The sequence below is a fragment of the Notolepis coatsorum genome (genome assembly GCF_963971535.1).
Source record: "Notolepis coatsorum genome assembly, chromosome: 17".
In the NCBI taxonomy this organism is placed as follows: domain Eukaryota; kingdom Metazoa; phylum Chordata; class Actinopteri; order Aulopiformes; family Paralepididae; genus Notolepis; species Notolepis coatsorum.
The window spans coordinates 14211802-14232468 of NC_140181.1; the positions used below are offsets into that span (position 1 = coordinate 14211802).

Genomic DNA, 20667 nt, shown 5'->3' on the forward strand with positions numbered 1-20667 from the left:
ACAAGAACCCCAAGGTACACACACACACACACACACACACACACACACACACACACACACACACACACACACACACACACACACACTATGGGTGGGACGATACATCGATCCAGATCGATACATCGATGTAATTATCAACAATCGAATCGGATCGATGCGATGTAATAAGATCGATTCATATCGATACTCTTATTTTGAAAATCTGTGGCGAGTCTCATATCCGCCCAAGAACAACAGCAGTAGCTCCGTGTGTGTAGATGTTACAGCATAGCATTCTCCCTTTCTGTGTGTGTGTGTGTGCGCGCGTCTTTGGAAAGACCAGATGAGGTCAGAGGAGTTTGATGTTTAAATGTTATTTAAACATAAACAATATAATACATAATAAATGTAGGCCTATACATGATCATGCAACATCAACAAATTGTTGTAGGAACGGTTTGAGAGAGGGAGGTTGTGAGTTTTGAGTTCCAAAAAATGTAGCTTAAAGTTTAAAGCTCAATATATAAAAACGTGGCACTTTACAGTGAACAGGAGGTCTATTTGTATTAAAAACAATAGATTGATTTTCCTTTAAATGTCTGGAAGAGCTCAAAAATACAAATGTCAAATGATATTTTCATTACCTTTTTTTGTTGATCTAAATGTTACTGATTGTGTTAAATGGGCATATGATATCATCTCATATCGATCGCAGGCACCTGAATCTAATCGTATCGTATTGTATCGTGAGAGACTTTGTGATATCGGCAAATATCGTATCGTTGTCCAAAGAATCGATATCGTATCGTATCATGATGAAACTGGTGATTCCCACCCCTAACACACACACACACACACACACACACACACCATGCTAGACTGTCGTGGATGAGGGTGGACGAGAGACTAGCATGCAGTTTGATTCGGTTTTTAAAGAACATCTGTACCTCAGGTAAACCCACTAAACTGTATTCTATGCTTTTATCCACCAATGATAGACATGACCATAGTGCCAGACATGCTTCAAGTAGTCGCTTTAACCCTACCTCTGCCTAGAACCAACGCTCTAAAGAAAACTGCAATGTATAGTATAGAGCCACAACATATTGGAATGGGATCCCATTACATATCATACGGACGGAAGACAAGGACAGTTTCAAAAAGAAACTTAAGGCCGGCTGGGTGGCGCAGCGGACAAGGCGCTCGTCACCAACGCAAGAGACACTGGTATCAGCGTTGCCTCCGGCTTGGCCAGGCCGTCATACTGGCTCGATGATTGGCAGAGTCAGCGGGAGGGAAGCCGGTGGGTTAGGGTCCGGGTCGTTGTAAAACAGCGACTCCTACAGTTCGGTCGGGGCGCCTGCACAGCGAGGGAAGAATCTAAGAGAGGTGGTGTGACCTTCCACACGTTACACCCTCCCAGTGAGAGTCCGCGCTGCCAGGTGAAAAGAAGCGGTGGGCTGGGTACACATGAGTGTAGCTGCAGCCATGTTATCCAAACTTCTTCTGTTTACTTTGTGTTTTTCTTTTTTTAAAGGTGTGGTGAAATGGATTCACCTTATTTTTTTTATTGATTATGTATGTGATAATATATGAATGATTTACACTGAACGTTTCATATTTGTATGTGTATATCTGTGAGGACCCCAGGAAGAATAGTCAACACGTATGGATGATTTTCCCGGGAATGTCCTACCAGACACGACTGTAACAGCAAATGTAAAAACATTCATGAACTTTGTATCGGTAGAATCACATTTTATTTATATGAAAATGTTAGAGAGATTATTACTTTAGCGTCTGGCTGATACTGGCACTATTTAGCTTTAGCTTTCTCTCCAAAGAGACTGACGAGTGTTTACAACAGAGTCAGCGACGGGACTCTCCTGGTTGTCAACACAGCGAGCGTAGACAACGTGAAGAGATGAGACTCATTTATTCGGCGGACCTCACTCACAGATGAAAGAGTCTAGACTTTTCCGCCTCTTAATGTCTTCTTTTAATTCTCTCCTTTTTCAGAATAAGAACAGGAAGCCTTCGGGCTCCCGCAGTCGTAATACCAGGGAGTCCTGCCAGGGGGAGCTGTCTGCCCAGGAGACTGGTGCGCTTCACTTCAGTGGATCAACACACAGCTACCAGAGATACGACACTCTGCCCGCCGCATTCAGCACCACGTGAGTCTGTCTGTCTGTCTCTGGCCATCTCACACAGGAAGAGAGACAGCGCTCCAACAGTCGTAGTAGTAGTGGTGGTAGTAGAGAGTAGTAGTAGCAGTGGTAGGGTTAGTAGTAGTGGTGGTAGTAATAGTAGTAGTAGTAGCAGTAGTAGTAGCAGTAGTAGTAGTAGTACAGAGAGTAGTAGTAGTAGTTAGGGATGTCCCGATCGCCTTTTTTTGCTCCAGATCCGATCCCGATCATGTGATTTTAAATATCTATCGATCCGATCGTTTCCGATCCGATCTTTCACATTAGTAATCCATTTTGACGCACTTTTGTCAGAAACTGGCAGAGCGAGACAAGCCCATCTGTTGCCTATAGTCCGGGGCGCGAGCGCGGAGGCTTTTGTTATTACATTCACCCTGAGAAATGTGCTTCTGCTTCATATGAGAAATATTAAAAGTTTCAATATATGTTTGCACATTAGTATACATTCAGTGTTCGACTTACGTAATGGTCCATTCTGGTCTGAAACGCCGACGATAATCCTCAGTCACGTTATCCTCCAGGTGAAAAGTTAGTCTGAAAACTTCGCCTCCAGCCTGTCCTCCTTGCAAACATTGCAACTGGCTTGACTTTCTATTTTAAAATGCTTAGTTCCAAACCTCTGACATTAAGTCTAGCTGCTCAAGTCAGTGGATATTAACCGTGTTTCGGGAGCGACGTGTTGTACTGTTGTTGTGATGTGGAGCGTGTAGCGTGTAGCCGGTCTAAATTAAAGGTAATGTGTTTGTTGCAACGGTGTAAATTAAAGGGGAATGTGTTTGTTGTGGACAATTATTCTGCTCTGTGTGACAATAAATACATTAATGATGATATATTATATGTAATTTAAAACCAAAACTAAGGCCTCCGTATGAGTTTAAGACGTGGACATGGTCATGTTTGTTGAATAAAATTTTTCTTTTTTTGACTGCCGATTTTTATTATTATTTTTTCCCGATCCCCGATCCTCTGAAAAGCATGTGATCGACGCCGATCCCGATCACGTGATCGGATCGGGACATCCCTAGTAGTAGTAATAGTAGTAATAGTAGTTGTAGTAGTCGTAGTAGTAGTAATAGTAGTAGCAGTAGTAGTAGTAGTAGCAGTAGTAGTAGTAGTACAGAGAGTAGTAGTAGTAGTAGTAGTAGTAGTAGTAGTAGTAGTAATAGTAGTTGTAGTTAGAGTTGTTCCGATACCGATACCAGTATCGGAAATGCCGCCGATACTGCCTAAAATGCTGGTATCGGTATCGGCGAGTACCCTCTAATGTTGCGCTCCGATACCATGACGTAATTTATCAACAACACTGCGGACGTTGGGCTCTGTAGATACTTTATATACTCATACTTCGCTGGGTGAGCATTATAAAACAAACGTGTGCTTAATCGACCGTGAATTAAAGTGTCAATTGCCATTAACAGCAGAGCAGATACTTTCTTAAAATGCCATTGTCCCGACAGCGCTGTTGACGGGGAGCTCTGATGAGTTCGCTTGGTGGCTGGTGTTATTAGCATTGAACAGCTAACCGAAAGCTAGCTTTGACGTTACCTTGGCTAAAGTTGGGGCTATTCACATAATCCAGTAATGGCTGCAGATCTGCAAGCAAAGTACAGCAAGTTGGCAAAGGAGTATTCCAAGTTAAATCACAATGTCACCGGCAGTAACGTTACAGTCTTTCCATATAGCGGTAGCTCATGCTAGCTAACATAGCTCACGGTAACGTTGTCATTGCACAATTGCACGTCGCGTACACAATTAATGACATGTTGCGGACAGCCATATCGGCGACAATGTTTAGCTTTTAGTGCCAAATGATAAGAGTCTGAGGCGGAGTCTCAAAAGAGAATGTTGAATATTTATTGTGCAAAAATCACAACAACGGAGCCTCTGGTACTAAACGGAGCCTTCTTGTGGAAGCAAGTGCAGCAACGAATAATGTCCGTGTGGAACTAATGTGCCAACAACCTTTCCGTGGGTGAACTCATTGAGATAGTTTTCAATTACTGATACTAATACTAATCTATACAATCACCTGTTGTTGAATAAATACCATTACTTTATAGTTATTACTAAAAAACAGTATATATAAAACAGTAGCTGTATTAAAAAAAAAAAAAACGTTTTATAATTTATATAATATTTTTAAATTCTTTTAATGTATGCACTGGTATCGGATAAGTATCGGTATCGGCCGATACCCAAAGCTTAGGTATCGGAATCGGATCGGAAAGGAAAAAATGGTATCGGAACATCTCTAGTTGTAGTAGTCATAGTAGTAGTAATAGTAGTAGCAGTAGTAGTAGTAGTAGTACAGAGAGTAGTAGTCCTAGTAGTAGTGGTAGTAGTCGAGAGAGAGTAGTAGTGATAGTCAAGAGAGTAGTGGTAGTAGTAGTAGTAGCAGCAGTAGTAGTACAGCGAGTAGTAGTAGTAGTAGTAGAGAGAGAGTAGTAGTGGTAGTAGTGGTAGTGGTAGTCAAGAGAGTAGTAGTAGTAGTGGTAGTGGTAGTCAAGAGAGTAGTAGTGGTAGTGGTAGTCAAGAGAGTAGTAGTAGTAGTGGTAGTGGTAGTCAAGAGAGTAGTAGTAGTGGTAGTGGTAGTCAAGAGAGTAGTAATAGTAGTAGTAGTGGTAGTGGTAGTCAAGAGTTGCTATACCGTATCGTCTGGCTAATAGTAGCGAATATTAGTAGTAGTAGTAGTAGTAGTAGTAATAGTAGTTGTAGTAGTCATAGTAGTAGTAATAGTAGTAGCAGTAGTAGTAGTAGTAGTACAGAGAGTAGTAGTCCTAGTAGTAGTGGTAGTAGTCGAGAGAGAGTAGTAGTGATAGTCAAGAGAGTAGTGGTAGTAGTAGTAGTAGTAGCAGCAGTAGTAGTACAGCAAGTAGTAGTAGAGAGAGAGTAGTAGTGGTAGTAGTGGTAGTGGTAGTCAAGAGAGTAGTAGTGGTAGTGGTAGTCAAGAGAGTAGTAGTAGTGAGGGCGGCTAGGTGGTGTAGTGGGCAAGGCACTCGCCACCAGTGTGGAGACGCTAGGATTCGCGTGTTCGAATCCAGCTCTCCACATTGTTTTCAGTTTAGCTGGTCGTCCGCAGTAATACACATTGGCCGTATTACGGGGAGGGAAACTGAAGGGTGGGGATCGAACGTTGTGAACAAGCGACTCCTACAAGTCGGTTGGTGCGCCTGCGCAGTAGAATCAGGAAGTGTCGGGGGCAGCGTGAGCCTCCCACGCGTTACTCCTCGACACTGAGAGATCGAGCTGCGCAGGTGAAAAGATGCGACTGCTGTTATCTCAAGTACCGGAGGGGACTTGTGCTATGTATGACTTAGTCCACATTGCAGCCGGCTTGTGGGAGGCAAGAAACAGCGTTCGTGACAGGGGAGGGTTGAATTGGATGATACGAAATTGGGATGGGAGAAAATATAGAAAAATGGGAGAAAAAGTGAAAAAAAAAAAAAAAAGAGAGTAGTAGTAGTGGTAGTGGTAGTCAAGAGAGTAGTGGTAGTGGTAGTCAAGAGTTGCTATACCGTATCGTCTGGCTAATAGTAGCGAATATTTCAATACCGAGACATTTAATGTGCTCCACCATAAGTATGTTTGCAGGCAGGATGGTAGCCTTCGCAGGCTCATTAAGTGGAAGAAAAGCAGAATTTGGTCAGTTGATCTTAAAGCCGGGTAGGCTGCCAAACTCATCTATCACATTGAGAAGATGAGGTAGAGAGACGGAGGGATTCTGCATAAACAGGAGTACATCATCTGCGTATAAGCTGATATGATGCGGTGTGCCCTGAATTGAAACAGGAGATATAATTTGGGATTGTCTTATGTGTTGAGCTAAAGGTTCGAGAGATAAGGCGAAAAGACCGGGACTAAGAGGGCAACCCTGTCTAGAAGAGCGCGAGACAGAGAAGAGTGGCGAGCAGAACTTTCCCGTTAAGATCATGGCCGAAGGCCCTGTGTAGAGAACTTTGATCATATGAATAAAATCCTCCCAACCCCATCCTTCTAAGAACTGCCCACAAGTAAGACCACTCCAATCTGTCAAATGCCTTTATTGCGTCCAAGGACATGACCCCTGTAGGGACTGCCACATCCTTGCTGGCATCAATCACATGCAGTAACCATCTGATGTTATCAGTAACCAGGCAGCCTCTTATGAAGCCGGTCTGATCAGGATGAACTAGAGATGTCATATGCTTTTGAAGTCGGGTGGCTAGAACCTTGGCATATAGCTTAAGATCGGCTCCGAGGAGATTTAGGGGCCTGTAGCTGCCACACTCGGTGGGGTCCTTATCTTTCTTGAGTAAAACAGATATAAGTGCCATATTGACATCTCTGGAAAAATGTCCCTCTTTGATTGAATGTAAAATCATTGAGAGTAATAAGGGACCGAGTACATCCCAGAATGCGAGATAGAGTTCCGGTGGGATGCCGTCCCATCCGGGAGCCTTGCCCCGTTGCATAACCGCAATCGCCTCTCTAAGTTCAGCTAGCGTGATAGGTGCAGCTAACAGTTTAGCACTATCTTCCGAGATCTGTGGTAAGTTGATTCGATCAAGGAAATCCTCCAGCTTGGTATGATCAAAGACCACCTCTGACTTGTACAGATTGGAATAAAAAGAGCGAAATGTATCATTAATCTTTTTGGGGTTGGTGGTTACCTCCCCCTGTTGGTTCTTAATGGAAGGGATATCCGCAAATTGCTCACTGGCACATATGCAGAAGTTCTCAGACGACTCCTCCATCGTAAGCTACATCACCGACGATGATGAGGAGGAGTACAGAGCCCTGGTGGAGAGCTTTGTGGGGTGGAGCAACAGCAACCACCTCCAACTCAACACCAGTAAGACCAAGGAGCTGGTGGTGGACTTCCGGAGGGGCAAGAAGAGGCCCCCCCCGATTCCCATCTCCATCCGAGGGGTGGATGTGGAGATGGTGGACTCATACAAGTTCCTTGGGGTACACCTGAACAATAAACTGGACTGGTCGGACAACACAGAGGCCCTCTACAGGAAGGGACAGAGCAGGCTGTTCTTCCTGAGGAGACTCAGGTCCTTCAATGTGTGCAACAGACTGCTGCAGTCTTTTTACCAGTCTGTTGTGGCCAGCATCCTCTTCTATGCTGTGGCATGCTGGGGAGGCTACATCAACTCAAGGGACACCAACAAGCTCAACAAGCTGGTGAGGAAGGCTAGCTCCGTGGTGGGAGTCGAGCTACCTAGACTTGAGGTGATGGCAGAGAGGGGGATGATAAGGAAGCTGGCTGCCATCATGGAGAACCCCTACCACCCCCTCTACGACGAGCTAGTCAAGATGAGAAGCTCGTTCAGCCACAGACTCATTCCCCCCCGACACTCAACTAACCGCCTCGGACAGTCCTTCATACCAGCGGCCATCAGGCTCCACAACAGTGGGCAGCGACTAGCAGCCTCCAGGCTCCACAACAGGGGGCAGCGACAGCGACTGCTACCAGACATTGACCTGGGACTTATAGGAACCCAAGGAGGACAACCTACACTACCTTAGGCTTACTGCACCCTATGTGGATACTGGGATACTGTGAATAATGTATATTTCAGTGGATACCGTGATACTGTGAATAATGTATACTCAGTAGATAGTAAATTATAACACTACCTCATGCATACTGCACCTTATGTGACACTGTGAATAATGTGAATATTTCTCAGCTAGTCAGATAGTAAATTATATTGACCATATTGATCAAATTGTTTACACTGCCTGTGTTGTTTTTTACTACCTGTATACTGTGTTGTTTTACTACCTGTACCCCCCCTCCCCCCCCCCATGCTGCTATGATGCCTGAATTTCCCCAAGGGGATCAATAAAGGAATATCTTATCTTATCTTCATAGCTAGTAGGTGACTAGGCCTGGAGCCGTGAAAGTAGTAGTGTTGTCTTGTTCTGTGCATCTGAAATTCAGATTGTTGTCTTAAAATGGAGTTAATCTCCTTTTTCACTACCTTAATTTGAAGCTCCAGTTGACTAGAGTAGTTGTGCTGCAATGAAGAGATCAACGTGGCATGAAGCTTTTCCAGTTCCACCAGCTTGGAGAGACGTCCCTTGGGGAGATTAGATGCAAAGAGAGTAGTGTTATTTCTGATAAAACCCTTAACCGAATCCCATAAAATTCTGGGATCCTGTACCGAGCCCGCATTAAACTGCAGGAATTCAGTGAGCTTTTCTTTAAATTGCAAGTTAAAATCCCAGTTTTTCAGCAGTGTAGAGTTAAAGTGCCACCTAGGGGCACGGGACGTTATTTTACTGAGTGAAACCTTAAGTAGGATACCTTTGTGGTCTAAAAGTGCTATGGGTAATAAGTCAACATCAAAGCTATCAAAAAGCCGTGGGGAAGAAAAAACATAATCAAGCCTGGAAAAGGTCTTATGTCTCGATGAGAAAAAGGAATAATCTCTCGCGGATGGGTTGAGCGATCGCCACATATCGATTACCCTGTGTCCTTAGACCAGGCTCGTAGGGCCGTGGTAGCTTGCTTCTGATCAGGGGTTTCAGCATGACTGGACCTATCAATCAATGGATCCCAAACTGCATTAAAATCAGCTCCTACTATTAATGAGTAATCAGGTAGTTTCAGCATTGCTGCAGTGAGAACAGCATAAAAGTTAGTGTCATACACATTAGGAGCGTAAGCAGAAATCAGTGCAATTTTTTGAACATTCTATTTTCGCAATAGTAATTCGGCCTTCTGCATCGGGCCACACATCTAACAGTTTAATATTCAATTTCCGCTTCGCTATTATGGCTACCCCACGGGACTTGGTGTCAAAAGAAGAATAACTTAAGTTATGGTAACATTTATTTGCCAGTCTTGCGTTATCCGCCAATAAAAGGTGTGTTTCACTCAGTAATGCAAGGTCCACTTCCTTCCTTTTTAGCCACGTTAGTACACTTGTGCGTTTATGCAGTATATTGAGACCCCCTGTATTCAAGATCAATATGTTCCCTCTTGACCGGCAGATACGCTAGCACAAAGCTCATTCGAGTGAAAGTTACGAAGTATAGTTCATCCAAATACAAACTTGAAAAAAGACAGTATGCATAACAGTCAATGTGACGTTCAGTTGCGAAGTTCAATGCTCAGACAATAAAAAGACCAGTGCGTCAAAAAGCACAAGTCGTCTGAATTATATCCGAAAATAGTCAATGTACGTACCCATTTCTGGAAATATACAGCGTAGATAATACCATGAATGTTACCGTTCTGTTGGACCGAAAGGCCGTGCTAGGCGAGTGGAATGTTATAGTTAGTTGAAAGAGCCCGATAGTCAGCATAGCTTGCGCTAAGCTAACCAAGGCCCGTAGCCTGTTACTCCCCGGAGCTCGCCGTCTGCCCCGCCGGGGGCGGCTCACCATCCTCGGGCGGGGTGGACGTCGCCATGTCGCGTCTGAGGAACCGCTCCGCTTCGGACGCCGATGTGAATAGGTGCGCCTCGGGCCTAACGACCACCCATAGGCGTGATCTAATTTCTATAACACACTCTGTCGCGTGATGTAATGCTTAATTAATACGTGACAAACAAAACTTGAAACTTGAAAACGAATATCTAATATCTTTTCCTCATTCCCTCTCTCTCTCTCTGTCTCTCTCTCTTCCTTCCCTCTCTCTCTCTTTCTCCCTCTCCTCCTTCCCTGTCTGTCTCTCTGTTCCCTCTCTCTCTGTCTCTCTCGCTCTTCCTTCCCTGTCTCTTTGTTCCCTCTCTCTCTCTCTCTCTCTTTCTCTCTCTCCTCTTTCCCTGTCTGTCTTTCTCTCTCTCTCCCTTCCCCATCGGTGTCTCTCTGCTCCCTCTCTTTCTCCCTCTCCTCCTTCCCTGTCTGTGTCTCTCTGTTCCCTCGCTTTCTCCCTCTCCTCCTTCCCTGTCTGTGTCTCTCTGTTCCCTCTCTTTCTCCCTCTCCTCCTTCCCTGTCTGTGTCTCTCTGTTCCCTCTCGTTCTCCCTCTCCTCCTTCCCTGTCTGTGTCTCTCTGTTCCCTCTCGTTCTCCCTCTCCTCCTTCCCTGTCTGTGTCTCTCTGTTCCCTCTCTCTCTCTTTCTCCCTCTCCTCCTTCCCTGTCTGTGTCTCTCTGTTCCCTCTCGTTCTCCCTCTCCTCCTTCCCTGTCTGTGTCTCTCTGTTCCCTCTCGTTCTCCCTCTCCTCCTTCCCTGTCTGTGTCTCTCTGTTCCCTCTCTCTCTCTTTCTCCCTCTCCTCCTTCCCTGTCTGTGTCTCTCTGTTCCCTCTCTTTCTCCCTCTCCTCCTTCCCTGTCTGTGTCTCTCTGTTCCCTCTTGTTCTCCCTCTCCTCCTTCCCTGTCTGTGTCTCTCTGTTCCCTCTCTCTCTCTTTCTCCCTCTCCTCCTTCCCTGTCTGTGTCTCTCTGTTCCCTCTCTTTCTCCCTCTCCTCCTTCCCTGTCTGTGTCTCTCTGTTCCCTCTCTTTCTCCCTCTCCTCCTTCCCTGTCTGTGTCTCTCTGTTCCCTCTCTCTCTCTTTCTCCCTCTCCTCCTTCCCTGTCTGTGTCTCTGTTCCCTCTCTTTCTCTCTCTCTCTCCTTCCCCGTCGGTCTCTCTCTCTCTCTCTCTCTCTCTCTCTCTCTCTCTCTCTCTCTCTCTCTCTCTCTCTCTCTCTCTCTCTCTCTCTCTCTCTCTCTCTCCCCGTCGGTGTCTCTCTCTCTCCCTCTCCAGTCCCCACATCTCCATGGCGTTGCGGATCAACTCCTCGGACGGTCTGGTGCTCTACGCCTCCTCCAGCGGGGGCGGGGCCGGGGGCGGGGGCGGGGCCGGGGCGATGATGTCACTGAGCGTGTCCCAGGGGCACCTGCTGCTGCTGCTGGACGGGGGTCGCAGGAAGGTCAGCCTGCGCAGCCGCAGGAAGTACAACGACCACCACTGGCACACGGTGAGCGAAGGGTTTCCATGGTGACACACGCTAAGAGCTGCCACCCTGTGGCCTCGGGAGGTAACTGCACGTGTTTATGAGAAAACGGCAACAAAATGTCGAGATAATGTTGTATGATGACAATACATTTTAGAATCTAATGTAACGTGACGTGTCCCTGTTTGACGCGTCCTCGTCTCCGTCCTCAGGTCTTCGTGAAGCGTGAAGGGGACAAGGTCAGTCTGATCGTGGACGGGATCAACGCCCAGTCCAAGAGGTCACCTGGCGGGGACAAGGCTCGCCTCACCGGCCCTCTGTATGTCGGAGGAGGTCCCCCCACGCTCTCGGTGAGATGGACCTGCATGTGTGTGTCTGTGTGTCTGTGTGTGTGTGTGTGTGTGTGTGTGTGTGTGTGTGTGTCTGTGTGTGGGGGGGGTACATCAGGGAGTGAATCAGGGCTCTCTTTCATTTCATTTGATTCATTTTCAATTAATAATTCGCAATGTAAGGCCTTAAAAGGTGCAGATGACGAAAGCTGCTGGCCGTGAATGAGTTAAAAAGGTATTAAAAGTGTTGAATTGCATTTGCACAGGAATTACATTGTTTAGGGGGGCAGTCGGGAGATGTAAATTATACTAAATATATGAAATGTTTTTGTATTCAAGTGGTTGTTTTTTTGCGGGGCTACTGGGCGCTCTGTCTGTGCGTCTGGCCGAGGGCGTGTATGAATGAATGTATGAATGAATGAATGAATGAATGAATGAATGAATGAATGAATGAATGAATGAATGAATGAATGAATGAATGAATTTAATTTGTATAGCGCTTTTCCAAACAAAGTTACAAAGTGCTTTACAGACATGTTAAAAACAGCAAACAGCAAACATCAGGAAAGACTAAAAACCTTTCAAACAGGATTTGTAGGCAGATTGATTAAAAACAGCGTATGCAACCAGAGCTGATCTAGACCCATCCGAAAAACATTTAAAAAACAGATGTGTCTTTAAAAGTGACTTAAAAGAGGACACTGACTCTGCCAGCCTAAGATCCACGGGCACGGCGCTCCAGAGCATGACCCGGGTGACCAGGCTGGTATGGAACAGCTCGGTGCGTCCGGAGTGGAACTGCAGCCAAGTGTCACTATGTGTTTTTCTTTTTGCCAGTATGGTCGTGAAATTGGTATAACAATTTATACTTAATAACTCTTCAGTGGTCTTAAAAAGGTCTTAAATGTAACTTGTTGAAACCTGCAGATACCCTGAAGATAACGAAGAGCATCACTGTCACAAACAAAGGTCTAATAATAACAAATATTTACCCTGACCGGGTTGTTGGGAAGCCAACCCGTCCAGTAAGTGCTTCTAGCACAGGTCCCGGTAGGAGGAAATAAATAAAAAGCGTTTTCCAAAGTAAATGATATTTATTATACAAAGGGGAATGAAACCCGTAAACACACACACAATAGGGATAAGGTAAGGGAGAACAAACAGGGATAAGGTAAGGGAGAACAAACAGGGATAAGGTAAGGGAGAACAAACAGGGATAAGGTAAGGGAGAACAAACAGGGATAAGGTAAGGGAGAACAAACAGGGATAAGGTAAGGGATAACAAACAGGGATAAGGTAAGGGAGAACAAACAGGGATAAGGTAAGGGAGAACAAACAGGGATAAGGTAACGGAGAACAAACAGGGATAAGGTAAGGGAGAACAAACAGGGATAAGGTAAGAGAGAACAAACAGGGATACGGTAAGGGAGAACAAACAGGGATAAGGTAAGGGAGAACAAACAGAGATACGGTAAGGGAGAACAAACAGGGATAAGGTAAGGGAGAACAAACAGAGATATACCATAAGAGAACCAACACTAAACAAACAAGGACACAAGCACAAGCCACAAGGCTGGCACCGCCCAGCAATAATATAACCACAATAAGGCTATTCAATAATATAACCACAATAAGGCTATTCAATAATATAACCACAATAAGGCTATTCAATAATATAACCACAATAAGGCTATTCAAAATTAACAGGTGTGAACCACACAGTCCCAAAACAGTTGGGCAATGAGGCCAACACAACAATCAAACCACACAATAGTGGAAATGGCAGAAAGGCCACACAACCCACAATCCACAGAGATCAGTGGCAATGGCAAAAGGCCATGAGGGTGTCCAGCATCTCAGGTTTTATCCACCCGCCCCTTAATGAGTGATTGCCCTCAGCTGTCCTCATCATCGGCCAATCAGCCACTCGACAGGAAAGGGACATGGCAAACAAAAGGGGGATTATTATAAAGGTGACACTACACCACATACACATACAAACACAATGTAACTTACCTACACTAACCTGATGTGCACATGGTGTTACAAATACAATAATAATGGTAATGACTAGGGATGTTCGATATTGGCTTTTTTACCGATAACCGATATACCGATATTGTCCAACTCTTAATTTCCGATACCGATATCAACCGATACAGATATATGCGGGGTCCCCAAATAAGAATTTGTTCTTACTTGCTTGCCTGGGTAAATAAAGGTTAAATAAATGTAAAAAAAAAAAAAAAACGATACCGATATTTTCCGATATTACATTTTAATGCTAATATCGGACATCCCTAGTAATGACCAACCCACCTACGTCACAATCACACAAATAACATTTTAGATATGATCCCCCCCCCATTATTACACACACAGATAATTAACCCGTTACTCCCCCTCCAGGCCCCAGGCACAGGTGGTTTCGTGGGCTGCGTGAGGGATCTGAAGCTGAACGAGGTGCCTGCAGAAGAGCCCTCCCACAGCCAGGGGGCGGTGCCGTGCTTCCAGCACCCTCTTCAGCCTGGAGCATACTTCTCCCGCCAGGGAGGACACATCACCATCGGTAGGTAGCAGTACCTCGTAGTACATGAGACTACTACTACTACTCCTCCCTCTACTACCACTACTACCACTACTACTCCTCTGTCTCTCTATCCCTCCTCTCCTCCCCCCTCCCCTCTCTCTCTATCCCTCCTCTCCTCTCCCCTCCCCTCTCTCTCTATCCCTCCTCTCCTCTCCCCTCCTCTGTCTCTCTATCCCTCCTCCCCCATCATCTTTCTCTCTATCCCTCCACTCCCCTCCTCTGTCTCCCCCCCCCCCTCCCCCCTCCCCTATGGATAACGCAGGGCTGTAGGTCTGTATCATGTCTCTCCATTCAAACTCCTGACTGTCTGTACATGTGTCTGTAGATGAGTCACTGGTGTTGGGTCGGGATAACGAGATCCGGCTGGAGGTTCGACCCGTCTCAGACTCTGGGCTGCTGTTGCATGCTGGGACATCGTCAGACCACTACCTCAACTTGGTCCTCAGCCAGGGACAGGTAAGACGACTGTACTGTGTGTCACTCTGCAGGTGACGTGTCAGTAGTTATAACAGTGTGTCTGTAGTTATAACAGTGTGTCAGTAGTTATAACAGTGTGTGTTAACCCGTTAGGTGACAGTGTCGGTGAACAGCGGGAGTGGAGAGTTCTCCACCTCCATCCAACCAGAGGAGTCGCTCTGTGATGGAAGATGGCACACGATTACAGGTCAGTTGTTTTCTTTCTCTCTTTCTTTATCTGCCCTAATTGCTCTATATATATATATTAGTACTGTTATCTGAGTTTATATACAGTATTGTGTTTTGTTGTTTATTTATATTTACATTCTATTTGTATTTTATTTTGTGATATTTCAAGTTGAAAGGTGCTATAGAATAGATAACATTCAGCCACTAGATGTCGCACTAGAGCACCAGCATGTCATTTGTCCAATCAGTTTCATTCCACGTGGGGAAATGGGAAGTAGGGAGGGGATACATGCACACAACATGTAAACAACAACATTCATATTGGGGGGGGGGGGGGGGGGGGGTCACGAGAAGATATACAAATACTACTATGCACTTTGCTACTAAGTAATCTACTGTGCCTATATTACTACCTACTATGCTAATATGTATATTCTACTATGCACTCAAGACTGTAGCACTCAAGTTCAACACTGTTTGACGAACAACCTTACTGACCCTTAGCTGCCAGAGTTGTACCCTTCCCTGCGGACTTGTTGTTTTGGGATAAAAGCATCGGTTAGATGACTAAATGTAAATGCAAATATAAATACATGATCGTTCGTGTTAATAATCTTTTGTATACTGTAGATACAAAATTTAGCTCTCCTCCAATCATTAATCAAGTTAATCAGCCTGAACAGAGCCAGTACAAATCATTAATCAAGTTAAACCGCCTGATCAGAGCCAGTACTAATCATTAATCAAGTTAAACAGTCTGATCAGAGCCAGTACTAATCATTAATCAAGTTAAACAGTCTGATCAGAGCCAGTACTAATCATTAATCAAGTTAATCAGCCTGAACAGAGCCAGTACTAATCATTAATCAAGTTAATCAGTCTGATCAGAGCCAGTACTAATCATTAATCAAGTTAAACAGTCTGATCAGAGCCAGTACTAATCATTAATCAAGTTAAACAGTCTGAACAGAGCCAGTACTAATCATTAATCAAGTTAATCAGTCTGATCAGAGCCAGTACTAATCATTAATCAAGTTAAACAGTCTGATCAGAGCCAGTACTAATCATTAATCAAGTTAAACAGTCTGAACACAGAGCCAGTACTAATCATTAATCAAGTTAATCAGTCTGATCAGAGCCAGTACTAATCATTAATCAAGTTAATCAGTCTGATCAGAGCCAGTACTAAATCATTAATTTGTGTCAAAGTTGACCATTCTGTCTGTCTATGCAGGTAACTATGGGTTACAGTGAAGGAACTCACCAGCCTCTCTCTGCTGGTCAGGGTTAGGGTCAGGGGTCATGGTCAGGGGTCAGGGTTACGTTGATAATAATAATAATAATAATTATTATTTAATAATAATAATAATAATAATAATAATAATAATAATAATAATAATAATAATAATAATAATAATAATAATAATTCATTTAATTTATATAGCGCTTCTCAGTAACCCGAAGTCGCTGACAATAGTCGGGAGCAAAGAAAAACAAAGAAACAAAAGCAAAGAAACAAACAAAGAAACAACAAAGAAACAAAAACAAAAGGAACATGAGACCATGGGGGGAACAGGGGAGACAGCATGATAGCACAAAAAGACAGGAGACAGACATCAATCAGGTTGGAGGGGGGGGGGGGGGGGGAGGTTTATGGGTGGGGGGGGGGGGGGGGTGGTTGAAGGCAAGGGAGAACAGGTGGGTTTTGAGGCGAGCTTTGAAGGTGGAGAGTGTAGGGGAGTCTCTGATGGACTGAGGGAGGGAGTTCCAGAGTCGGGGTGCAGTGCGTGAGAAGGCCCGATCTGCAAAGTTTTTGAGTTTGGATGTCGGGATGTTTGAGTTTGATCTGTTCTCTTGTCGCGTGTTTCAGTCGTGAAGAAGGGTAACGTCCTCGAGCTGCACGTGGGCGCAGCCAGCCAGCTCAGTGTCGGACCCAAGCAGCAGGCCCGGTCCAACAGTACCAAGGAGACCGTCCATCTGGGGGGCGTGCCTGGTGGGGACTCACACACACACACGCACGCACACACACACACACGCACACACGCACACACACACACTCACACACTCACTCACTCACTCACTCACTCACTCACTCACTCACTCACTCACTCACTCACTCACTCACTCACTCACTCACTCACTCACTCACTCACTCACACTCGGTCTACCTGTATATAGACATATATACATGTCAGGACAGCCCTGGGTGTGTCTTATATATAGACATAAGATAATTATAGTTTTAAAATGAACTCCTGTGCCATCCATCCGTCCCCTATTCTAACCTGCTATTCCTCTCTCTGTCCACCAGATGGCGTCGTGGTGCCTGGTCTGCCCGCTGGGCTGCCTTCCTTCCACGGCTGCGTGCGCAGAGCGGAGCTGAACCACAGACCTGCCATGCTGTCCAGACCACTGGCTGTGAGGGGAGCTGTGGGAATCCAGGGCTGTCCTGACATGTAGACACACACAGACACACACAGACACACACGCACCAATTCTTACCCCCCCTCTCCCAACTACAAATCACTGACTAAATCACTGGTGGTGGGCGACATACTTTACTGTAGCTAATTTAAAAATGTGTATTTATTTTTTATTTTGCAAAAATATATATATTTTTTAATCTGTCTTCACGATATATATACAAGGTTTGTTTGTTGTTGTTGTAGTTTTTGTTTTGTTTTGCTACAGAGCACTAGGAAGAATAGCAATAGGTGCCTGGAGATATTGAGGATATTTAAAGATGCACTGTGTAATTTTGGGAGGAAGAATTACTCCTGAGAATTACAGTTATTTCATCAACATTCGTGCGTTAAGTCGTGCGTTTCTAGGCAACGACGACGCGGCTCGCTTGCCGATGTTTGTCTTTCGAACTTCCTATGAGCTTTTGTGACACTGTTCCCAGACACGGATTGTATATATTTAGCCTTCAAAGTCAGTCAAGTCATATTTTGAACAAATAACGCCAAGCCCCCTCTTCTATTTCCTTACAGAGATATTCGTTACAAGGATGATAAGCTTAAACAGTTTTGTAGCTGATGGATGCATTATTGATTTGGTTTTTAAGAATATCCACACTAGCCAGCTTCTTCAGCTACTGTACATGAAGGTGGGCGTGGCCTATAAGAGTGAATACATGCAATTGAGTTTTTCAAATCTTTACGATGCAGTGTGAACCAAACACAAGCCTAGCAGATGCTTTGTTTGTTTAGTAAACGTGTGTTGTGTAAACTAAAGTGTAAACGACACAGAGAAAACAATCCTAACTCTTTCCAAGATTACGTAGTGCAACTGTAGTTGAGTCTGTACACTGTTTGAAGCCCATGATATACAGACAACCTTTTTCGGGGCAATTTAGACGGGCAATGTTGCCTGCAAGGAGTGGGATCGGCAGAGGAGACTGAGAATCACTGTGTATTGACCATATTTACACTTTGGATTATTTTCCACCTTTGGTCCCAGGGTTGAAAGGAGGGAAATGGCCACGTGTGAGTGTGGTCAATAAAAGGGACACGTCGATACTGATTCCGAGTCCAGTATAGTATAACAGTATAGACTCAGACCGTTTAGTTTGAGGTCATTTGGACGGAAGAATATTGGGATGCAAATCCATATCTTAATATGTGGGGGGGTCAGGTCTCCTGTTTGGGTTAAGAGATGCAGCCAAAGTCTGCTATATAAAAAAAGTATATAAATATATTTAAATATAAAATAAATATATGAATAGTTTGGGGTAAAGATGTCTGTCTACGCTGCCTCAGTGAAGCTGCCCGTATGTCATGGCCTCCGTATTAATATCCTATTCCTTCCCGAGAAGACGATGTGTTCAGACCGCCCACCCAACTCCGTTTCTTTGGCGTCCAGATTGGATCCAGATAGATTTAGAAAAAAAAAAAATCTGGACCACAAAAAACACGAACACATAAAATGCGCCATTTTTTTTGCCTCATCTGATGTAAACTAGGTGTTTTGAAAATGATTCCTACAGACGCCTGCGGTCTAAACAAAGCCATGTTGTCAGTGTCCTCCAAAGACGATATCTCTCCTATCTTCAAAGGTAGACTCTGTCAATCAGCGGTCAGGAGCCCCACTTGCTATCGCGTTTTGTTGACTTTTTATGTTCTGGTCTGACGTGTGGGTCGGAGGTTAGTAAGTTATTATACAGTGAATGTCTCCAGAGCCTGAGGTGTGGCCAGCATTAGCAGCCCCCCCCCCGCCCCCCCCTGTCCCCACTGGAATCCAACCCACGGAAACAAACCGCAGTACCATGCCGTCCTCTAGAGGTCACTGTTTTGACAACATTACAGATTACACAACACTACCTTTAAAAAATAAGGTCCACTCTGTACGATTTTGGATAGTTTGTGACGAGGACCGCGTAGACTCCTGTATATTTAGTGGAATAAGCATTAATGGGTGAGTCTACATGGTCCTCATCGCTTACTCCACGTAATTGTACGTGGTTGAGTCTACACGGTCCTCATTCCAAACCGTTGGAAAAAAAAACTCAAAGTGTACAAAATGTAATAATTCTGCAAGCCACCTATGGATCCTATGGTCCCAGGTTCAAATCCACTTGGTCACAATAATAATTTGCTATTGGTGACTGCAAATCCACAACAGCTTGCTAAATTGATTAGCGTTTAGGACACAAACGCACCTCGCTTATGCCTATCAGGTCCTTAACAGATCTGCTCAGGTGTGAAGCGAGTTAGCTAGACGTTAGCTATACGTCGTCATTCTCTTCTGTATCCATCTATGAAATAATGCTCTGTGAATGTTGTATAGGTTGTATGTTTATGAGATAAATGTACCCCCCCCCCCCCCTTAAAGCATCGCAACCCTTCTGATAGAACAATGATAATCTGTCCACAGCCTATAAGATTATATAGAATTGCACATTTTATATATTTGGTATTAATGGGAAATATATGGATTATATATGAGTGGGTTTTAATTCCCCCAAATATATATTATATAACTATATAAATATATAGTTATATAACAATAACCGTAGCCGCCTAAATACAAACAAAGCCTGTCTGGAACTGTTTTCCTATTGGTTTTCCAATAGCAGGTCGTGATATTATGAGCAATCTTTGAAGCAACTTACTACAGGAGGGCAATTTTGTCAACAACTACAAACCAAAAGCATTTCTCCTTTTCGCGACCTGTTGCATGAATCCAGTGCCGTTGCCCACAGATTGTATCTCAGGCTGCAGACATGCAGCATCTTCAGTGCCTCAAAAGGGTTCCAGCGTACGCATCATCAGAGGGTTATGTGAAATATAACAATGCTGTCCATTTCAATATCTCACACAGTGACAATAAGCTGTCTGACCCCTTACCTGCGTTTTGTAAATGTATTTTCAAATAAAGCTTTCTTTCATATACATTTCTTTATTTCGTCTCGTTTTTCCTTTCACATCTTTGGACAAGTTGAAGATTTGGTTTGTCGTTTTTACAGCTTAGCTGCTGTATAGCTGATGTGTGTTTAATGGTCTCTAACTACACACCCTCAAGACCCCTCCGCTCTACATCTTCTGGCCGCCTCAGACCCACTCCTATCCGAGCTCCTGGGGGAGCTCGGGACTTTAGTACTTAAGTACTAAAAAGTTAAAGTAAAAACCTTTTTTTCTGATTGTCTATTCTTCTGATAGCAGGTGTTTAATCAAAGATCCCCACTTTCTAGTCTTGCACAAGGACCAATCAGCATGGGTATGGGCGGGTTAATTTTCCATTGATGGGGATTTGATTGGCTGTTTTTAAATAAATGCGGCCGCAGGATTAATAACGTTAACATTAGTTCGGCCAGAGAAACAAATATACTAATTAATACTGTAGTTCATTAATGTTACCTAAATGTCATAAGTGAATTATATACGCTTTCTCTCACATGAAATATGGAGAAGGGTGGCATCCCGATAGAGGATGCAGCACATACCTGCTCGAAGGTAGTTCGGTCTACATGCAAAGTATATATATCAGGGATGTATACGCATAATGTATAGTATAGTATGTTTCTTTTTTCGTAAGTCTTTTTTTATTTTC

The 20667-nt window shown here is 44.3% G+C and overlaps 1 protein-coding gene across 1 annotated transcript; it reads left to right on the forward strand.

Moving 5' to 3' along the window:
• Nucleotides 1-1647: 1647 nt before the first annotated feature.
• LOC311243480 (laminin subunit alpha-4-like) lies at nucleotides 1648-20009 on the forward strand (the record flags this gene model as incomplete). Its single annotated transcript, XM_084332715.1, has 9 exons — nucleotides 1648-1686; nucleotides 1999-2153; nucleotides 10863-11076; nucleotides 11265-11402; nucleotides 13791-13950; nucleotides 14297-14427; nucleotides 14542-14635; nucleotides 16487-16609; nucleotides 16928-20009. The coding sequence occupies 9 exons, from the start codon at nucleotides 1648-1650 to the stop codon at nucleotides 17074-17076; spliced, it is 1203 nt and encodes a 400-aa protein (XP_084188841.1). The 3' UTR covers nucleotides 17077-20009.
• Nucleotides 20010-20667: the final 658 nt, after the last annotated feature.